This window comes from Equus przewalskii, chromosome 7 (genome assembly GCF_037783145.1).
Source record: "Equus przewalskii isolate Varuska chromosome 7, EquPr2, whole genome shotgun sequence".
Classification (NCBI taxonomy): domain Eukaryota; kingdom Metazoa; phylum Chordata; class Mammalia; order Perissodactyla; family Equidae; genus Equus; species Equus przewalskii.
Window position 1 is genome coordinate 4,628,457 of NC_091837.1, and position 17,350 is coordinate 4,645,806.

Genomic DNA, 17,350 nt, shown 5'->3' on the forward strand with positions numbered 1-17,350 from the left:
AAATTTCCCTTAGTAACACTATAGCCTTATTCCTCCTTGGAATTTAACCAATTAATTTCTAGCTTATTAATGGTCCATCTTGGGGGGAAACTAAAAAATAACAATTTCAAAAAAATGTTCCCGCTGAAGCCAATGAACCTTCTTTTAACATTTTGTAATTAATTTATTATAAAAAAGGACGTGTCTGGCTTATTCCAAACGTGGCACCAAAATATCAATATATAGTTGAAATTTCAGTTAAAGGTTTCTGTTTCTAAACGCTACAGCATTTTCATTTGTCGATTGTTCCAAAGGCTGCAGTTCAGTTCTTGATCTGCAGTAACCTGGAGTTCAGAGATCTGCAGAGTCCCAAGAACCCCGAATGGTGTGCACATCTGTGTGTACGTGCATTTTTGGGGGGGAGGAGGCTATCTTCAGATTCTCAAAGAAGTCTATAGCCCAAAATCAACACCACCACGCTGCTTATTATAGCCAAACAGAGAACGTAACGAAAGTAAAAAGTGTACATTTTAACTATGCAATCGCCGTTAAGCATGTTAAAAATGCATCCCCTCACCCAGTGACCCAGATCCTGACACGAGCTTTCCGTTCGGAGCTTTCCTTCTGGAAATAACTTGGTTCAGAATGGGGGAAACAGGTTCAATCACCCCTCCCCCCTTTTTGACTGACCCCGAGCGAACCAACCCGGCCCTTCTCGACCCTCCTCCGTGGCCGGGGTGGGCTGCGCGCCGGGGAGGGCGGGCGCTCGCGTACCTGGGCGCGGGCTCGATGAGGGTGGTGGTGTCCAGGTAATGGATCTTGTAGAACTCCAGCAGGGCCGGCAAGTGATCAAACTCCTGGTCCCCGATCTTAAAACGGCGGTTGGGCAGCGAGTTGATGATGTAGTGGGAGACGCGCGAGTTCTCGGACACGGACAGCACATAGTCCCCGGGGCAGGTGGAGGAGTCGCGGACCAGGAACATGCCGTGGCGCTGGCCTTGGAGCCGGGTCTGCGCCTCCTGGCGCGACACCGGCCCCATGTACCAGGCGGAGCGGTCTGAGGAGTCGAACCTGGCGGAGGACATGGTGTCGGACCGGAGCCCTGCGGCTGCTCTCGCCTGCTCTAGACGCCTCTGCCCGACAGACGGCCTTGGGGCCGAAGAGGGGCCTCGGCACACCTCGAGGCGCGCTTAGAGGGCCGAGCCAGCACCTTCCTCTCGGCTCCGGGCCCGCAGCATCCTCCGCCGCCGCCGCCCGCCTGCTCCGGGGCTGCCTCACGGAGGAAGCCGGCTCGGGGAATGCAAGGCAGAGCCCTGGGTCGGGGCGGGCGAAGCTTGAGCCGCCGCGGAGGCCGCCCCGGGGTTCTCGGACTGCCCGGCGTACCAGTGGTGCCTCCAGTCACTCTTGACCTGGAACGCGCCGGCCTCGCGCCCCTACGGCTCTGCACCGGCCTCCGCCGCCACGCGAAGCACCGGACTCCAAGGAGCGTCTCGCCTCCCGGGCGGTTTTGCCCAGCCCGTTCCCAAGAGCCACAGCAACAAAATGGCGGACGCGGGAGAAGCAGCCGGCCACCTCCCCCTCCGCTCAGCGCGCTCCGTCTGCGCACGCGCAGGCTCTGCCTCCCAGCGGCCGCCGGGGCCCTCCCCGTGACGTCAAGCAGCGCAGCCAATCAGGATCTCAATGGTGACCGCCGGGCGTGCGCCGCTCTCGCCCGCTCCCGCGTTCCGGGAGGCGGCGGAGGAGGAGGCGGAGGAGGCGGAGGAGGCGGAGGAGGCGGAGGAGGCGGAGGAGGCGGAGGAGGCGGCGGCGGCCGGCACTCCCTTTCTGGGCGGCAGTGTGCCGCCGGGGGCGCTGCCGCTGCTGGGTCTCCTCGAGCTGGCAGGAAAACAGCTGGAGCAGAGGGAGTGGCATTTCGAAAACCTGCTCTGGGAACAAAGCGTAACGTGCAGGCCGAATCTCCGGCCTGGGAGGCGTGGCACTGAGGTGACCTGGCTGGCCGAGGGGCCCTTAGGAGACCGACTGGCGGACAGGCCCCCATTGGCCGAGATGGCTCAGGAGGGAAATGACAGCGGAGGCAAAGGTGACCACCAGATGGGCACGAGGTGGCCCAGGCCCGATACAGCCTGGTAGGCTAAGGGACCTAGAGTGGCCAGGTGACCCGACAGACGCAGATATAGGGTGTGAAGGTTGTATTGGCAGGATTAAGTGGTTTAGGAAGTCTGCAGCCTGGGTATTCTGGCCATCCATCGCTGGCGCCGAGTTATTGTAAGTAAAATGCAAACGCCTCTCGGGCGTGGCTTGAAGGCCTCGCCTGCTCGGGATTCTGCCCGCGGCTCTGAGTTAACCACCCTCGGCTCCCGGTTGCTTACCCGGCTCCTGCAGCGCCCTCCTAGCCGCCTCCCCGCCCCGCCCCGCTCCCGCCCCTGCCCCTGAATGTAAATTTTAAGAGAGCGGGAATCTTGTCTGTCTCGTTCAGCTCTGGGCCTAGCACAATGTCTGGCCCTGAGTTGATGCTCAAATATTTGTTGAATGAATGACTATTGAAAAAACCTCCAGGCTACTGGTGTCCGATTATTAGTAGCACCACCCCCCGAAACTGGACAGACAAGAAAGTATGTCCAAAAAGGGAAATGCAGGCGGTACAAACCCATGCTTAGATCCCTGTGTCAATGGAATTCCCTTCTGGCCGTTTGCACCCTCCTAGGGTGTAGTGTGATAGGTGATGTCCATCCTAGGGTAGACTATCCGGGAAATGTCAAGGTCTAGTGCCTTTTGTGACTCAGTATAACAGGTATTCATGTCTCCCCCCCCCCCCAAATACTTTCATGTTGTATTAGTCTCAGGTACAGTTTGAATGGCACAGATTTTGAAACTGACTGCTTAGATTCCAATCCTGGCTTAGTCAGTTGACTAGCTGATTGGGCCAGTTACTTAATCATTGCATCCGTGCCTCATATATTATTAAACAAGCTAACACATGTAAAGTGCTTAGAATAGTGCCTGAGACATATTAAGCATCATTTAAGAGTTTTTCATTATTATTATTCAGCCTCTCCCTGGGCTTATACCTCCATTGCCTACGAGCATGGGGATCTTAAGATGGGTGGGTGAGGGGAGGGAGAAAAATCTCCATTTGATTTTCTAGCTACTTTTCACTGCCAGGTTTTACCACTTCATCATCACCCACTGCTTGCCCAGACTTCTTCATTTGGCTTCTACCCTTACTTTGCCTGAAACTTGCCTTTGGGGACCATCTCTGATCTCCATTGATCCCATCATTTTCTTTGAGCTACCTGTACCCTATGTGTTTATATTGAAAATCTCTTTCTGGAAAGTACTCCTTTTTTTCTTCTTCTTTTTTTAAGCTCCTGGGACACTAATATAATTTATTCTACCTTTCCAAATATACTTTCTCAGTCTCTTTTTGGCACTTTTGTCTCCAGCCTCAAAGTGTAGAAACTCAGTCCTTAACCTCTCTCCTGTGGTAGCTTCTCCTTTGCTAGGCCAGTCTTCATGAAGATTGGCCTCTTGTCTGTGATTCCAAAGACATATATTCTAAAAGTAGAACGAAAACTGACCGCACCCTATGATTACTATGCAAACGCTGTGGTCACAGCCTAAATTAATTCTTATCATATTCTATTGTAATTGTTTATAAGTGTCTCCCTTCCTAATCTGAGCATGTTGAAGACAGACTGTAGTATTATTTTTTGTATTCCCAGTGCTTAGCGCATAATGTATACCTAGTAAATGGTTTTTGAATGTAGGTGGATAACGATGGGAAGAAGCTAGAGAAAACTAAAAATTTATTTTAGTGAAGGTAAGGAGATTATGTGATTGTTTCCTGTTATTAACATAATGTATTCAAAGTAGATATTTGGACCCAAGGTTTAGCCCCGTATCACTCTCTGTTTAATCTTCCATTTGGATTAAATTTTGGCTCTTAAGCTTCCCCTTTTCTGTCAATAGCATCACTGTTTTCCTAATTTGCAGACCCAAATCTGTCATCTTTTACTTAACTGAAGAACTCCATAATACCTAATTTATATACTGCTTTTCAATTCACAGAACTTCACATAATAGATTGTTTTACTTAATCCAACCGAAGTCCCATGAAGTACCCTTTAATAGATGGTCCAGAAGCTCGGAGAGGTTAAATGACTTGCTTACATAAGTTATTCTAAGTTATGTAATTTGCAAGAGGCAGAGCTGGCACTCAAGCAAAGTCTTCTGACTAGAAGTCAAGGTCTCATCTCACTGTTACACAACTGCCTATAATTTAGTCCCTTTCTTTGTTTTGCTGATAGGGAAACTGAGGCCTTCCCATGTAAATTCTAGCACAAGAGAGGAATATCAATCTTGGAATAGGGAGGAGTGGTTGGATTTGTCCCCCAGCTTGGATTTCAGATACCACCACCATTCTGCTGCCAAAGGGCCATGCTCCCCTCTTTAAAAATTCCTCTTAAAAATGAGTCAAAATACCTCTCCTTTTGCTTCAAAATAGTCCAGTGGGGAAAACGGTTTGGATTAGATAAAGGTAGAACAAGAATGGCCTTGTGTTGATAATTGCCACAGCTGGGTGACATGATGTGTATGTGTGTGGGGTTTAATTATATTATTCTACTTTTGTGTATGTTTGGAATTTTTCACAATAAAATTTTTTTTTAAGTACTTTCCTTTACTCTTCCTTAGCACATCTGAGACAGCCTTAAAAAAAATTCCAAAAAATGTTCTTAGATGTTGAGATACCAAAATGAAAATGAATGGAGAAGCAACAAGGAAGCATTTAAAAAAGGGCTGTTAACAGAAAGATTTGTGATTCTGTCTTAACTTGCTCATTCCCAGGGTTTCCAGATGGCATTATACTTACTCATTTTATAAGATATTTACAAGCTAGACTCAAAGGATTGACAAGGCTTTTTAAGCAACTTGTCCAGATTCCTTACTTCCTAGCCCTGAGGCTGCCTCTGTACAGAGAGCACAACTGGGGCCCACTACTGACTGTTTGTTCTCCTGTAAGTAGGTCCAACCGTTTGGGTGGTGGTTAAAGCCAGGCAGTCTTCCTAGATTGCTGCCTTACTGAGGACACCAGGAGAACAAGTGTCGGTCCTTTCTTCCTGCCCTTGATGATTTTCTTTTTTTCCCTCCTATTATTTTGTGGCTTTAATACTAATAGAATAGTGTTCATATCCCCATTATAATTTTCCGTACCAAACTATTTAAAATATCAACTTAATAATCGCTTCTTTCATAGGATGGTATCTCTGAACTAGGCTTAACTACAGTATCCAGCAGCTCTGTTGACTACTATAGAAAGCATTGGCCTACTTTATTCCAGTGTTTTAAAGTGTGCTCATGTTCCCCCTGTCATTTTCTAATGTAGTTTTAATTACTCTGTCACCTCTTTTATAAAATGTCCGCTTTCTTGTCACTTAGCTACTTGTGGGCTAAAAGGCAAATTTTCCTGTTCTCCTGGATTTCGGAGCACTCTGGATGTCATTAGTAAAATTCTGAGCAGGATGATCCTTCCACTAGGGGATACTGACTCCCTCTCACACTTATCTCAAAGACAGCGTTCTATGCAACCCTTTAGACCAGGAGTCACCCAGGTTTTTCTGTAAAGGGCCAGAGAGTAAGTATTTGAGGCTTTGCAGGCCAAGAGGAAAATCAAGAATACTATGTAGGTATGAATATAACAAGAAAAAATTTTTCTACAAATCTTTAAAAAATGAGATTCAAAATACAATAGCAATTGAGTATAACTTTTTTGTAATGCAGGTATTCTAATGAGAAGAATGGAATTCTTTTGTTTGGGGTAATATTTTGCTTAATTGGTGCTCAATGTTAGTGTTCCCTATCATCATTACTGCTGATGGGCCTTTACACATTTCATCTTTGAAAATGTCTTCACCCAGATGGTACTGTTAATACTTCTATCAGTCCATGAGCATGATTTTTAATTGAGCATATTTGTTGTTGGAAGGAATGTAAAGAATTTTTTTAAATTCTTCTGATATTTGCATTTTAGCTTGTCGTTACATTGCAGATTTAATCATCTTCAATTGAAGGTTAGGTGGAAGCTCCTCAATTGCACAACTAAATAGATTTTGAAATATGGAAATTTCCCTTGCACTTGGCATCAAGGTCTGAAAAATGCTGCTGGAACTGTAGCTTGAGCTCAGAAAATATATCTGCTGCAAATTTGTCTGGGCACAGAGATTTTGCTTGTTTTAACTTTTGGCAGCACAGGAAGCATATAAAGCAACTTTATATGTGATTCAAAACAATAGTTATTGTCAAAATGCAGTAGACATTTCACATATATGCACTGTTTTGCCCTGTAATTTTAGGTTGAGTTAATTAAGAAACATTATCAAGTCTGTAGCAAAAGCTAATTTCCAAGGCCATTCAGTCATAATGGTTTAGAATGGTTCTCTGTTCTGAAAAATTTCAGTCTTGGCTCTGAGCTGAAAAACATTGCAATGAAACTTTACCACTGCTAAGCCATCAAAATGCAGTGTGGCAGGGCAAGTCAGGATATTCAGCTTCTATTTCTGACAGAAATTCATAGATCTGTTGATGGTTAAATACAAGAGCAAATGAAGTTCACTAAGGATAATTCTAATTCAATATTACATGATAGCCTTTTTCTGCTTCGCACATTTTTATTTAACACATCTTAGCAGATTCCCCTTCAGGTTGTATCTAACTAGTGTTTTCTCAACTATTTTGAAAATATTCTTGCCTGTGGTCGTTCCATGCAGATTCTTCAAAAAGACATTCTTCAGTGACTTCGAACTCGGCATTGACACCTCAAATAAACAACAGCATCTGAGCAACTCATTGATAGTCAAGGAAAATCACTCAAAATCATTCGTCTTGTTTTGTAATTGGCTATTGATGGTGCTCACAATGTTCTCAAGTCTTTGGTTAACTGTTCTCACTGAATGACTAAGAGTCTAAAACAAATTTATTTTCTCTGGACAGATTTCTTTGGCTGCTAAAATCAAACAATTTAATTAACTCAGCATCAATAAGCAGCTTTCTTTGTTTGGCTATCAAATGAGCCACTTGGAAACCTACTTTAGTTGCAACTTCATTTTCATTTTTTATTTTTGTGAAGAAATTCTGGTGAGATAGTCCGTCTGAAATTTTCTATTTTTTCCTGACTGTTGCTGTCCTGTGCGTTGGGAATGCTATTATGTGCTATGATGACTGCTTAGTCTAAGCTGATATATATTGCATTCTTTTAGCACAGATAGAGTGTCACTGCATAATAAACCCAATGTTTTGCCATCTAATTCAATAAGAGAATGCTTTTGTGATATTCAAAGTCCACTTTTCTTCTTTTGACAATAGATGTGCACTGGCAATAAAAAAAATAAAATGTTGTGGTGTGATGACAACACGTGGCATTCGAAACACTGTTGAGTTATAACTCCGTAACTGCAATGTGCAGTATGCTGAGTCAAGCAGCAGTGAGAAGGGATGAGAGTGCCACATGTGGTCTCTGTCACAGCTACTCAACTCTGCCATTGTAGTGGGAAGACAGCCATAGACAGCATGTGACTTTATTCCAATGGGTGTGAGTGTAGCTTTATCCAATAAAACTTTATTTATGGACCCTGAGATCGGAATTCCACGTAATTTTCATGTGTCATGAAATATCCTTTTGATTTTTTCTCCAACCATTTAAAGATGTTTAACTATTCTTTGCTCACAGGCCACACAAAACCAGTCAGTGGGCTGGATTTGGCCCATAGGCCATTGTTGGCCATCTTTAAACCAAAAATCTTCCATATGGAATGTGTGCCTTTTGTCCTGTTCCCAGTGTGACCTAGGACTTTTTAGGGTCACTACCACAACTTCTAATAGAACTTCTCGTCCCTGAAAAAGGCCCCTGATGACAAGCACACACCCCTAATAAATGAATTCAGTATTGCTTTGCATCTTGCTCCATCTCGACGTCTGGCCAGTTCCCTCTTTCATGGTATTCAGCCACAGTCAGCCTGGCACATGATACGTTGTTAATCCCACAGGACTGTCGACATTGATCCCAGATGGAGCTCCCTCATCTAGATATAGTATTCCATCCACATGGGGTGACTTGAGCCGCTAGAGTTAGGTTCTAGAACACAGAACAAAGGCCAAATACTACCCACAGCCACAACACAAAACTTCTCTAATCCCTGGTTTCATCCGAGACTGAGACATAAAGCAGTGGTGATTAACCCTTTCTGGTGTCTGGCCCGGGAGCGCAGTGGTTAAGTGCACACATTCCGCCTCGGCGGCCTGGGGTTCACTGGTTGGGATCCCGGGTACGAACATGGCACCACTTGGCACGCCATGCTGTGGTAGGCGTCCCACATATAAAGTAGAGAAAGATGGGCACAGATGTTAGCTCAGGGCCAGGCTTCCTCAGCAAAAAGAGGAGGATTGGCAGCAGTTAGCTCAGGGCTAAGCTTCTTCAAAAAATAAAAATTAAAAAAAAAACCTTGCTGAACATTTGATCACCTGGGCAGCATAAAAAAAATGTCCAGGCCCCATCTGAGGAGTCTCTAATAGACCTGAGAAGACCTGAGTACTATATTTTAAAAAAATAGGTAATACATTCATATGGTTCAATATAAAAATGATACGAATGGTATTCATTGAGAAGTCTAACTCCCACTCCATCTATCCTGGAGGCCCCTATAGTTTACCACTTTTATTTGCCTCTTTTGTGTAGTACAGATTTCTTTATGCAAGTGAAAATAAATAAGAATATTTTTATTTTCCTCCTTTCTTACACTAGAGGAAACATTATATCCACTCTTCTGCATCTGGCTTTTTAAAAAAATCTAGTAAGAAATCCTGGAAATATTTCCATATCAGTATGTAGAGAGCTTCCTCGTTGTTTGTTTTTACCTTTTCATACTATTCCATTGTGAAGATATACCATAGTGTAATCAGTCTCCTTGGATGGATATGCAAGTTATTTCCGAACTCTTGTTGTTACAAACAATGCCACAATGTATAACTTTGTACATATATAATTTCATATGTATGCAGGTATGTTAGTCTGTTTGGGCTGCTATAGGAAACTACTGTATACTGGGGGACTTGTAAACAGAAACTTATTTCTCACAGTTCTGGTGGCTGGGAAGTCCAAGATCAAGGGGCTGGCAGATTCAGTGTCAGGTGAGGGCCCACTTCCTGGTTCCTGTGTCCTTACATGGCAGAGGGGTGAGGGAGCTCTCTGGGGTCTCTTTCATAAGGGCATTAATTCCATTCATGAGGGCTCCACTCTCATGACCTAATCACCTCCCAGAGGCCCCACTTCCAAATACCATCAGATTGGGGATTAAGTTTCAACATATGCATTTTAGGGGGACACAAACATTCAATCTATAACGTCAGGTTTTTCTGTAGAATGAATTTCCAGAAATGGGACTGCATATTAAAAGATGAATGCACATCTATAGATATGGTCAAATTGCCTTCCCTAACGGTTGACCCTTTTGTAATTCGGCAGTAAGGTAAGAGAATGCCTATCTCCCCACAGCCTCATCAACAGTGTGTGTCAGACTAGGCTGGGCTCAGGCAGCAGTGACTTAACACAGCAAAGGTTTATTTCTGACTCATGCAGGGCAATGTTCCTCTGTGCAGCAACTCAGCAGTCCAGGCTGGTGGAAATGCCAGTGTGCTGAGGCTGCTTGACTTTCTCCCTCAGTAGCTGAGTTGGGGAACAGAACTGGAGAGTCTCTTTAATTTAATAGCATTAGCTATTAAATGCTTCAACCCAGAGGAAGTATGTTAATTGTGCTTGCATTTTATGGACGAGAATGAGTCACATGCCAAGCCCGAGAGAGAGCAGGGAATTGCATTCTCCATATCCCCAGAAGGAGAGGAGAACCAGACACTGGTGAAATTATATATCCAGCTTTCAGATTCTTGCCAACCTGATAGGTGAAAAAAATGTTCAGAATAGTTTTATTTTGCATTTTTCTTATTAGGAGTGAGGTTGAGCATCTTTTCATGTGTTTGAGGACCATGATCAATATTTTTTAAAACTCCTAGCTAATTCTCATATGCCATCAGACTTGCACCTCCTGGAGACTTCCTACTCAGTTTAGATTTGCCGTTGGAAAGAAACATCTTTTCCCCTCCATGATTAGTAGGACGGTGGTGATTGACCCTGTGAGAACTTGTCCTACAGCGGAGACCCTGCCTTTTAAGTATAGTACAGTAGTCCCCCCTTATCTGCAGTTTCTCTTTCCATGGTTTCAGTTACTCACAGTCAATCATGGTGCAAAAATATGAAATGGAAAATTCCAGAAATAAACAATTCATAAGTTTTAAATTGCACTCCCGTTCTGAGTACCATGATGAAATCTCAAGCCGTCTTGCTTGGTCTGGCTGGGGTCGTGAATAATCTCTGTCCGGCAGATCCATGCTGTGTGTATACGCTCCCTGTCCGGTAGTCACTTAGTAGCCCTGCCGGTATCAGATCGACTGTGGCAGTATCGAAGAACTTATGTTCACGTAACACTTATTTTACTTAATAATGGCCCCAAAGTGCAAGAGTAGTGATGCTGGCAATTCGGATTTGTCAAAGAGAAGTTGTCAAGTGCTTTATTTAAGTGAAAAGGTAAAAGTTCTTAAGGAAAGAAAAAAAATCATATGGTGATGTTGCTAAGATCTACGATAAGAACAAATCTTCTATCTATGAAATTGTGAAGAAGAAAAAAGAAATTCATGCTAGTTTTGCTGTCACACCTCAAACTACAAAAGTTATGGCCACAGTGCATAATAAGTGCTTACTACTTAAAACAGTGTTCAGTACTATCCATGGTTTAAGGCATCCACTGGGGGTCTTTATATCCTCCCACAGATAAGGAGGGACTACTGTAATAGTTTGATTCTCATTATAAAATAACTTTCAATCAATAACCATAGCATTTATGCCATATAACTTAGGTACCATAAGGAGGCAGACGGTCATTCTGTAATAATCAAGAGCCAGAACTAGAAATCTTTGCCTAAAAATGACCAAGACTCAATGCTTACACGTTATGAGGGTTTTGCATCAACCCCTGTGATCACCATCTCTATTTGAGGGAGAAAGTATCCCATAATTGCTCTTCATTGTACTCTCATCTCTATAAGGGTAAAATCTCCTTCTAATGTTGCAGACAATGGCTAGAAGTCTTCAGTCCCAAGTCCCTCTTTCCTAATACAAAACTAAAACCTCAAAAGCTGGTGTAAAAGCATGAACACTTTTTTTCCCACTTAGGTCCCTGCTTCCACATTTTTATTTCCTACCCATCGTAATAGCAGTTCCTGTGAACATCTGTCCTTCTGAAAATGGAGACTTTGTTTTTGTTTAAACCCCGAGATCACCTGGGATCCTCTTACTCAATTCCTAGTGCAAAGTCTATTCAAAAACTCATCTGACTTAGGTCAGAGTCTAACCCTCCTGAGATTAGGCAATCAGATCGGTCCAAACCTGCAACACGAGAGTGACTCAGTGATTTTCACAAGTTTACTCACCACAGATTCATGGTGTAACTGTCTTAACTAGGCAAGATTTCTGCTGCAATAATTAGAAACCTGATTCAAAATAGTCTAAGTAGTAAAGGCATTTGTCATTTCCCATAACACGAAGTCTGTAGTAGGGCAGCTCAAGATGCAGGATATCCAGACCCTGGGTCTGCTTCTCTGTGATTTTTCTCAGTTCTGATCACCTTCAGATTTTGGCTTCATCCTCAGGCTGGTGGCTAGATGGCTGCAGTCACCCCAGGTCTCGCCCAATCCAGCCATGGCAATGCCCAGTGGAAGAAGGATTGTTATTTGTGTCCCTTTTTAAGAACAAAGAGCACTTCCTCCAAAACACTTCCAAGAGATTCCCCTTCCCATCTCCACCACGTTAGGTCACGTACCCATTCCTAAAGCAAACGCCGGCAGGAAAGGGGCCACCCAGGCCCGACTCAGACTGAACAGGACACTAGTTTTGGCATTGGGAAGAAGGAACAATGACTTCTGGGTAGACATTCAAGCTAACGTGGACCAAAGCTCCCTGTACTGAGCATCTTCTGGGAACTGGGATCGGGGATGCAGAGGTGACTACTCTGGGGCCCTGACTGGTGGTGCTCAGTCTAGAGGAGGAATAAGCATTAAGTGAGCTTCTCAGTTTAACCTGGCTCCTCAAACAGCTTCCTACAGAAAGAGGATGGGCTTTTCAGCTGTGATGAGAATTTCCCTTTTTTTTTTTTCCAGTTTTACTGAGTTATAATTGACATATGACATTGTAATATTAGTTTTAGGTGTACAACATAATTTGATATGTGTATATATTGAAAATAATTACCACAGTAAGCTTAGTTAACATCCATCACCTCACATATGGTTTCAATTTTTTTTTCTTGTGACGAGAACTTTTGAGATTTACTCCTAGTAACTTTCAAATATATGATACAGTATTGTTAACTTTAGTCACCATGCTTTACATTGTATCCCCAGAACTTATTTCTCTTATAACTGCAAATTTATACATTTTGATCACCTTCATCCATTTAGCCCAACCCCCACCCCCTGCCTCTGGTGACCACCAATCTGTTCTCTGTATCTGAGCTCAGCTTTTTTTTAGATTCCACATATAAGTGAGATCATACAGGATTTGTCTTTCTCTGACTGACTTAGTATAAAGCCCTCAAGGTCCATCCATTTTGTTGCAAATGGCAGAATTTTCTTCTTGTTTATGGCTAAATAGTATTCCATTGTATATATACACCACATCTTCTTTATCCACTCATCTGTTGGTGGACACTCAGGTTGCTTCCATGTCTCGGCTGCTGTACGTAATGCTGCAATGAACACGGGACTGCAGATGTCTTTTTGTCATAGTGATTTTGTTTCCTTTGGATATATGCCCAGAAGTGGAATTGCTGGATCATATGGTAATTCTGTTTTCAGTTTTTTGAGGAACCTCTATACTGTTTTCCAATTTACATTCCCACCAACAGTGCACAAGGGTTCCAGTTTCTCCACATCCTCGCCAACACTTGTTGTTTCTTGTCTTTTTGATAATAGGCATTCTGACAGGTGTGAGGTGATATCTCATGGTGATTTTGATTTGCATTTCCGTGATGACTAGCGATGTTGAGCATCTTTTCATGTGTCTGTTGGCTGAGAATTTCACTTTCCATTGTCTGGCTCTCTCTTTCCTCCCTTCCTTCCCCCCACCCATTCCACAAAAACCTACTGAGTGCCTACTCTGTGCCAAGCACAGTGCTTTAGAGTCCCGTCTTCAGAGAATATACATTCTAGCTTAACCTGTTTATTTGACAATTATATTTCTTACTGTAAATGATTATGGCCTTCCTTTTCATTTTAAAATTCATCGTAATTTTGGTTAGTATCTGTAAGAAACCAGCCATGTCTGGACCTGGGGACCGCTGCACTGGGGCCACGGAGGTTGTGTCATGTTCTGCCTCAGGTGGCCAACTATCTTCCCTAAATGACACTTCTGTCATAAACACAACAGGAGCCAAGAGAAGCTTTTAAGTGGTGGAATGATATGATCAGCATTAGCCTGTCTCAGAGAACTTAAACACAAAACACATTAAAAAAAAAAAAAAGTCAAATCAACCCACAGCAGAACTTGATTTTTACTTAATTTCTTTTTCTTTTTTGCTGAGGAAGATTAGCCCTGAGCTAACATCTGTGCCAATGTTCCTCTACTTTGTATGTGGTTTGCCACCACAGCATGGCTCATGAGTGGTGTAGGTCCCCTGCTAGGATCCAAACCCACGAATCTGGGCTGCCAAAGTGGAGCACACCGAGCTTAACCACTATGCCATGGAGCCAGCCTGATTTTGACTTAATTTCTAGCCAGCCTGGAGGTGCTCTTGGTCTCAGAGGTTTGTCTCTGGCCTCAGTGGGTGCTATATTCTTTTAAATGCTGCCTCTGTGGGGTAAGCATTTTCTTGTACATCTATAACGACTTGCTTCACTCCCTGCTCTTAGCCTACATTTAAGTTGAGTCCTGGCTAGACTTTGGGACATCTTTGTGGGAGAATTTAAGGAAGTTGGGTGCACAGATCAATGTCAAGTAATCTTTGCTCCCAGCCCTTCTCTGATCTGAGCTCTGGTATTAGCACCCTTGTGGCCCTGATCAAGGAACCAGACCCTTGCTCTAGGTCTCAGGCCAGAGTTCTGATTGCTTTTTTTTCGGATTGGCACCTGTGATAACATCTGTTGCCAATCTTCTTTTTTCTTCTTCTCTCCAAAGCCCCCCAGTACATAGCTGTATATTGTAGTTGTGAGAACCTCTGGTTGTGCTATGTGGGACACCACCTCAAAGTGGCCTGATGAGCAGTGCCACGTCTGTGCACAGGATCCAAACCAGCGAAACCCTGGGCCGCTGAAGCAGAGTGTGCGAACTTAACCACTCGGCCACGGGGCTGGCCCCAGAGAGTTCTGATTTCTACCTTTCCTTCCTTGGCTTTGCTAGCTGGCCATGGGGCAGGAGGCCTGCTCTTGAACTCCACCCGCACTGCAGGGGCCTCTCCTACTGGCTGCCAAGTAGCCTTGAAACCGATCAGTGACTCCAGGGCTAGGCATTTTGCTACTCTATTTTTTGAAATCTGTGAAATGTGTTAAATGCCAGGATCCTCCTGAGTACCCCATCTCAGTGGGTCTTCAACAGTCCTTCCCCTGATAATCTCTCTCTCCCATCTTCTTTCTCAGCTCCCCCCAGTTTCAGCCTCACAAAGAAAGTAAAGGCGCTCAGATGTCAGCTCCTTCCCAGTTACACACTTACTTGTGTCTCTTACGGGTTGAATTGTGGATCCTCCCCCAATTAATATGCTGGAGTTCTAAGCCCTCGTACCTCAGAATGTGACATTATTTGGAGATAGGGTCTTTACATAGGTAATTAACTTAAAGTGAGGTGGTTCGGGTAGGCCCCAATCCACTATGACTGACGTTCTCCTAAAAAGGGGAAATTTGGACACAGAGAGTTTGACAGAGGGAAGATGACATGGAGAAATGGGGAGTTTGGGCTGACCCCATGGCCGAGTGGTTAAGTTCGCGTGCTCTGCTTCCACGGCCCAGGGTTTCGCCAGTTCAGGTCCTGGGCATGGACCTAGCACTGCTCATCAAGCCATGCTGAGGTGGCGTCAAACATAGCAGAACCAGAAGGACCTACGACTAGAATATACAACTGTGTACTGGGGGGCTTCGGGGAGAAGAAGAAGAAGAAGAAGAAGAAGAAAAAAGGTTGGCAACAGGTGTGGGCTCTGGTGCCAATCTTTATTTATTTAATTTTATTTTTTTAACACTTTATTTATTTATTTATTTATTTTTGAGGAAGATTAGCAGTGAACTAACATCTGCTGCCAATCCTCTTCCTTTTGCTAGAAAGACTGGTCCAGAGCTAACATCCGTGCTCATCTTCCTCTGGTTTATATGCAGGATGCCTGCCACAGCATGGCTTGCCAAGTGGTGCATAGGTCCACACCTGGGATCTAAACTGGTGAACTCCGGGCTGCCAAAGCGGAACACAAGAATTTAACTGCTGTGCCATCAGGATGGCTCAGGTGCCAATCTTTAAAAAAAAAAGAAAAAAGAAAACGGGGAGAACGCCATGTGAACATGAAGATGGTCACCTCCAAGCCAAGGAGAGAGGCCTGGAGCAGATCTTTCCTCATCACCCTCAGAAGGAACTAACTCTGCCAACACCTTGATTTCAGACTTCTGGCCTCCAGAATTGAGAGAATAAATTTCTGTTGCTTATGCCACCTGGAGGCTTAGCAAACCAATAGCCCTAGCAAACTAAGAGTGTCTACGCACACCTTCTTTCTTTACTTCTTTCTCTGGAAAGAGGCCTTTCTTCCTGGGTCTGTGGCGACCTTTCTCCTTCTGTGGCAGATTTCTCCTCTCTCTCACCTGCTCGCTCTCCTTAGCCCTTACACAAGGTCTAGGCCCTCCCTTGATCCCCTCCTCCACCCTCTCCCTTGTTTCTCACCCCGTTTTTCTCCTTCACAGCCAAGTTTAAGAGAATAGTCTCCCCCTTTGGTGCATATTCACTCCACAGTCCTTATAATCTGGATTCCCCCTACACCACTCCATTGAAAGCACTCTTCTGTTTTAGTACACTTCTCCACAATATTTGAGGACGGTGACCACCCCCTCTTTGTAACTCTGCCTTTGCTTTCTGATCACTTTTCTCTTCCCTTCTTGAGCTAGGTTCTTGGGTGCTGCTTCTGGCCTTCAATGTCTGTATTTCTAGGACTCGCTTGTGGCTCTCCTCTCATCTTCCTGGACACTGTCCTTCACCTACACGGCTGTAACTACCATCTGTATTCTGACAACTCCGAAATCCTCTCCACGTCTCTCCCAAGCCCCAGTCCTGCATGGTCAATTTTAGCATCCTATTAATTTTCTTATTTGTCTTGTATATTGTCTTCTGTCCCACGAGAATGTAAGCTCCATGAGGGCAGGGTCTGTGGTCTGCTTTGTGCACAACCATTGACCTGGCACCTGGAATCCGTCTGGATGTCCCAAAGCTCTTCAAACTCAACATGTCCAATACTTCGTCATTTTCCTCTGCCCCTAACCCTGGACTTGCTTGTTTTTGTATTCCTTTGGTGAAATAAAACTGTCTGCTACTAGCTCCTTTGGCCAGAAACCTGAGTGTTATCTCCAATACCTCCCTCACTGGCAAATCCATCCTAGAGCCTGCCCCGCCTAATGCTCTCTGTCCTCTGAAAGGACTATAAAGATGCATCACAACGTTATTTATAAGAGCAAAAAAAGCTAGAAACGACCTAAGTGATTAAGGAAATGATAGAAAACCCATAGCTGCAATAGACACTTGCAGCTGTGAAAAGTTTTCAAAGAGCATATAGGATAATGCTTGCAAGATGAACATTATGGGGGAAAGAATGGACTAAAAACATAACTACACAGTAGGGTCCCAACTTTGTGGCAAAGCAAACCAGTACGTGTCAGAGTGATTTTTTTTTAAATACTTTTTTTTAAGGAAGATTAGCCCTGAGCTAACATCTGCCGCCAATCCTCCTCTTTTTGCTGAGGAATACTGGCCCTGAGCTAATATCCATGCCTGTCTTCCTCTGTTTTATGTGGGACACTTGCCACAGCATGGCTTGACAAGCAGTGCACAGGTCCACACCTGGGATCTGAACCAGCGAACCCCAGGCCACTGAAGTGGAACGTGCGAACTTAACCACTGCGCCACTGGGCTGGACCCCTGGGTGATTTCCCCCCCCCCCGAAACACACAATTACGATGAAGCTTTCAGAATGCAAACCTGATCATGTCACTCTCTTGCTTAGAATCCTTAAATGCCCCCCCATCATTGAAGATC

At 44.3% G+C, this 17,350-nt stretch overlaps 1 protein-coding gene and 1 long non-coding RNA gene across 2 annotated transcripts in view; one reads left to right on the forward strand and one right to left on the reverse strand.

Moving 5' to 3' along the window:
- Positions 1-1,912, reverse strand: part of CRKL (CRK like proto-oncogene, adaptor protein) — a 36,000-nt gene extending 34,088 nt beyond the window's left edge. The window contains exon 1 of the mRNA XM_070628348.1: positions 754-1,912. Within this exon, the coding sequence (XP_070484449.1) occupies positions 754-1,064 (311 nt within the window). The 5' untranslated portion in view covers positions 1,065-1,912. The remainder of the gene's footprint in view (positions 1-753) is intronic.
- LOC139084658 (uncharacterized) lies at positions 1,795-16,634 on the forward strand. Its single transcript, XR_011542210.1, has 2 exons — positions 1,795-2,059; positions 15,436-16,634. It is a non-coding gene; the product is annotated as an uncharacterized lncRNA (long non-coding RNA).
- Positions 16,635-17,350: the final 716 nt, after the last annotated feature.